This window comes from Anguilla anguilla, chromosome 8 (assembly GCF_013347855.1).
Source record: "Anguilla anguilla isolate fAngAng1 chromosome 8, fAngAng1.pri, whole genome shotgun sequence".
Classification (NCBI taxonomy): Eukaryota; Metazoa; Chordata; class Actinopteri; order Anguilliformes; family Anguillidae; genus Anguilla; species Anguilla anguilla.
The window spans coordinates 51,058,127-51,063,515 of NC_049208.1; the positions used below are offsets into that span (position 1 = coordinate 51,058,127).

The 5,389-nt window shown below is 51.1% G+C and overlaps 1 protein-coding gene across 1 annotated transcript; it reads right to left on the reverse strand.

Annotated features, from left to right (window-relative positions):
- Nucleotides 1–424: 424 nt before the first annotated feature.
- Nucleotides 425–5,178, reverse strand: tmem170b (transmembrane protein 170B). Its single transcript, XM_035428366.1, has 3 exons — nt 4,793–5,178; nt 2,526–2,696; nt 425–1,451 (listed from the first exon to the last, which is right to left on the reverse strand). Exons 1-3 carry the CDS (start codon nt 4,959–4,961, stop codon nt 1,321–1,323), a joined length of 471 nt encoding a protein of 156 aa, XP_035284257.1. The 5' UTR covers nt 4,962–5,178; the 3' UTR covers nt 425–1,320.
- Between the last annotated feature and the right edge of the window lie 211 nt (nt 5,179–5,389).

The following is a 5,389-nucleotide window of genomic DNA, read 5'->3' on the forward strand; positions in this document are numbered from 1 at the left end:
CCCTCCAACTGTCAAACTCCAACGCGAAAATGCTAAAATTAATACAAAACCGCGATGGTTTAATACTGTTATTCTTACAGGCAGGTCGTGGGGTCAAAGGTCAAAACCAGCCAGGGTCTGGACTACGGGTGCGTCTGGGTTACGGGTCTGTCTGGGGTACGGGTCCGTCTGGGTTACGGGTCAGTCCCGGTGCGGGTCAGGACCGGCACCACGGCCGCCATCACGGGCAGCGGACCCGCCATGGACCCGACCGGCGGGAAGCGAGTCGTCAGAACCTCGTGCCGGTCACGGCTCTCGCAAGGGAAAGGGGGGACGCCCAACCCGCCCGCCATTCCGCCAAGTCCGCCAAGTCCGCCGGCGCGCCCTCTGGCGGGCACGCCGCCGAGCTCTCCGCAGGTGTCTGTGAGGCCGGGGGGGGGGGGGGGGGTTATCAGACCTCTGTAAAGTGCCTTTCTTTCTTTTAACGGGTGCACACAGAGCCAGCCACAGTGACGCTCAATATGCTCTCTATAGCAGGAGTTTGGGATGAGCACAGCAGGTGTTCGTGTTCATGAGCTATAAATAGAAGAGTCAAAAGGGGGGTATGGACTTGTTACACATTTTTAGAACTTTCCAGAAGGGTGGAGCTGGCCGTTTGTTCTGAAAATTTTTTAACACTGATAACCGGGCTGTCCTGGGCATGCGTGGCCAATCCCATCACCTCCCTGTCCAACACTGGTCCTCCAACATCCGTCAGGATTCCATTTTTCGACAAAGCCTGACTTCACAAGCTGTCGTATAAGAAAATAAATTAAAATACAGATTTTGTTATTAGTGAAAGCATTTCACCCTAATGCAACATGTTTCAGGAAATCTCTTTTGTCATCTCCCTTTTTTCGCAGAAAAGGATTCTGGGAGATGTATTGATGTCGGACAGCTGATTGGCATCAGACAGGGGCGCGCTGAATGCTGACGCAGCAGAAGCGCACGCGCAGTCGATGCACACCCCAAAGCACTTCCTGCTTCCGTCCCACACGCCTCCTTTCGAGGTCAGAGGTCACAGCAAGGTCAGTCAGGTGAAGTGCATGCTGGGATGGCCAGTCCAGGGGTCACCGCGCTTGAGCAGAGAGAGAGGCAGGGGGCGCTGTGGAGCAGAAGCTCAGCACCAACTTCAACCGTCATCTCTGCCATCTCCTACATCGCCTTTCCCGGACCAGAGTGTCGCCCTCTCAGCCAATAGGCTGGCTGCTGCTACTCTCTATGGCTCTATCCCAGGGCTCCCATTGGTCCGGCTGCAGCGCCGAGCCCCTCCCCTCTCCACGGCCGGGGGGAGGCGCCCGCTCAGAGCGTGGCGAGGACACGGGAGAAGGAGATGAGGACGCCGAGGACCGTCTGCCCCGCCCCAAACACCAAGGCCTCCAGAGGCACCATGTCCTTCCCAGCGACGCGGTACACACCCGCCACAGCCGCACCTGCAGAACACAGAGAGAGACACACACACACAGACACACACACATGCACACAGACACACACTCACACACACACAGACACACACACACACAGAGACACACACAGACAAACACACACACAGACACACACATGCACACAGAGACACACACGCATACACACATGCACACACACGCAGACATGCAAACACACACACACAAACGCACACACAAAGAGATCCACGCCCGTCAACCACAGCACAGTAACTGAAAGCTTTTCAGAAATAATTCAGAGATGGGGAAAACACATTCTGTTCAGTGCTGCTCAGAGAGAGTGAAGTAGCAGTGGTGGTGATTCAGAGGGTCATGTGTTCAAAGCCCCAGTAGTATAGTAAAGTAAGCGCAGACAGTACAGGAAAGCAGAGCACTCTGGACTGTTCCGGTAAGAACCCATAACACTGTAGAGGCCCAGGAATGTTGTCTACACTGTTCCTCAGTGCCCATACACAAACCAGCACAGACCACAGCTACAGACACACAGACATGACTGTACAAACTTACTGGCAGACAGATAGGGGTACAGACAGAAGCACAGACAGCAGTACAGACAGAGGCACAGAGGCACAGACAGAGAAACAAACAGTGGTACAGACAGAAGCACAGACAGTGGTAAAAACAGAGGCACAGACAGAAGCTCAGACAAAGACACAGACAGAGGCACAGACAGAGGTACAGACTGAAGCACAGACAGAAACACAGACAGAAGCACAGACAGCAGTACAGACAGAGGCACAGAGGCACAGACAGAGAAACAAACAGTGGTATAGACAGAAGCACAGACAGTGGTAAAAACAGAGGCATAGACAGAAGCTCAGACAAAGACACAGACAGAGACACAGACAGAAACACAGACAGCAGTACAGACAGAGACACAAAGGCACAGACAGAGAAACAGACAGTGGTACAGACAGAAGCATAGACAGTGGTAAAAACAGAGTCACAGACAGAAGCACAGACAGATGTACCGCAGAGACACAGACAGAGATAGAAACAGAGACACAAACAGAGGCACAGACAGGGGGGCGGAGGCAGCGCACTCACTGGTGATGACCCCTCCGATGAGGGAGGCCAGGAAGCCCACGCTGACCAGCAGCAGGGTGATGAGCCGGCCCCTCCTGTGTCTCTGCAGAGTGACCAGCATGAGCAGCGCCATCGCACCATGGACCAGCAGAGAGGAGAACAGACACCAGAGGAACACCCAGTACCACATCTCTGCAACACACACACACACACACACACATAATTAAACACACACTATACCCAGTACCACATCTCTGCAACACACACACACACATAATTAAACACACACTATACCCAGTACCACATCTCTGCAACACACACACACACACACACACATAATTAAACACACACTATACCCAGTACCACATCTCTGCAACACACACACACACACACACATAATTAAACACACACTATACCCAGTACCACATCTCTGCAACACACACACACACACACATAGTTAAACACACACTATACCCAGTACCACATCTCTGCAACACACACACACACACGTAATTAAACACACATTACACCCAGTACCACATCTCTGCAACACACACACACACACGTAATTAAACACACATTACACCCAGTACCACATCTCTGCAACACACACACATACACAGGTAATTAAACACACATTACACCCAGTACCACATCGCTGCAACAAACACATACACAAGCACACACATAATTAAACACACACTATACCCAGTACCACATCTCTGCAACACACACACACACATAGTTAAACACACATTACACCCAGTACCACATCTCTGCAATACAAACACACACATAATTAAACATACACTATACCCAGTACCACCTCGCTGCAACACACACATACACACACACACACACACAGGGTGTACCCACAGTGCACTCACACAGTACACACACACACACACATACACAGCATGTACATACAGCAAACAGGAAACTCATATGGGGCCCACACACAATGTTCAGGCAGGGAACACGTGACCCTGTCTCAGTCAGGATGTCAGTCACTGCTGTCAGCTCGTTTTACTTCTGCAAGACCCAGAGCGATGGACGCCACGCCCTTTACATCTCTAATCTTCTCCCTCTCTCACCTGACGACTGGTAAACCTCTGCTCCAGGAACTGACAGTTGGCTACAATGTCAGCACTGTCAGCGCACAGAGTGTTACATGCCTAGCACATACTCACCATACACTCAGTGACACACCCACCTGAAGCACCTATCCTGATCTCCAGCCCCCATTCTATCACTGAACGACAGCGGATTGCTCCAATCGCTCAGGTTTTGGTCGTCCCTGTGATTTGAGTATATGCAGATTGGACGTGGCCTGGTTGTCTATTTTTGCCAAAGTGTGTTTTGAGAGGTATTGGTTTTCGGCTTGGTGTTAGCCGCAGCTCTACAATGCATTATATCCCGTTGCAAAGGATTACAACCGTCCGGTAATCAGAAGGTATTATATTACGCGAACATCTCCATCTGCTTCCCCGAGGATCAAATCTAATCGCTAGTATTTCACTTGAGCGCGTGTACCCGCGCGTACATTCTGAGTCACGAGCCTCGAGTCTAACCGCCGAGCGGTTCATAAAAAGCGCACGCTGCCAGCTGAGGCGACGCTCGTGCAATGTCGTGACCTGAGTACACGCCCCGTTGCTAGAAAACGAAATATATTTTTGAAAATTGTACTTCTACGATTGGAGAGCCAACGAGACATTAATGGACACACTGCTGGACTCCCGAAACGATCAAGAGCTTCATTTAGGAGAGTACCTAAAATGACAATTTGCACATCCCTTAACGGAGCTTAAACTAATCTAGACAGACAAAAGAAGAGGGATTTATGGTCCGACCAAGGCTGCGGATCTGTTTTCATCAGCAGCTACACTGGTCAAAATGTTGAAATAATAAGTACCCAAAGGAAATAACATTAAAGGCTACTTAACCCCGATAAGTAGCTACGATTTGTGCATCTTGTTCGGGAGCATTTTTTTTTACGAGCAGCTGTTTAAATACTCCCTGGACAGGTAGGTAGCCAGTTGGCTAGCGTTCGAGATTCTCGACATACCTCTAGCAACGGCGATGTGATGACAGAGATACAGTAGCTAGCATCTCCTGCCCCTTTAAAAATGGACTCCATTGCGTTTACATGTCCCTTTTAATCTAAGCAATCTAGCCAAAGGCAGTGAGTGACAAGGTAATCGTCGAAGTGCATTGTGCCATTACCCCCCCCCCCCCCCCCCCCCCCCCCGAATCAGTCGCCCCGCCAACTACTATTCCCCCTCGGGTACCTGCAAAGTGCTGGAGGGTGGGCACCGAGCCCTGTACCCACAGACCCAAAACCTGCCGCACCGACAGGTTGATGGTGTAATCCCGGCTCATGTCTCTGCTGCTGCCGCCGCTGCGCCGGGTCGCACCCCCCTTTGTCAAATTGCTGTACGAGGGTCTTGGAGAAGACATCGAGGAGGTGGCAGCAGGACGTTTTCCTTTCGGGATGCCCCCCTCCTCTACGCCGAGCCGCTGTCTCAGCTCGGCGGTCGCCTCTGGATGGGGAAGCGAAGGGCCGGTGGCTCGTCTTCTCCGTCCTGTCTCTGCTGTAGCAGTAGCGGGTTTGGAGCCATGGTGGGGTACGGAGTGTGAGCGCAGCGCACACAGTCTGCCGACAGGCGCTTGCCTTTGTACACGGGATTTAAAGGCGAGGGCTGTCTTAAAGGTGAGAATACACCAAACATGTGCGCTACTGTTACATACTGTACACTATGACGGGGAGATTCAAAATTAGTGTTGAGGATTATTTAACAGGGATTTAAATTACGCATTTATCTCCAGAAAATCGATTATGTTTTTAGGGATACTGTAAGTGTACATTTTAGACAGTTGCTGTCATT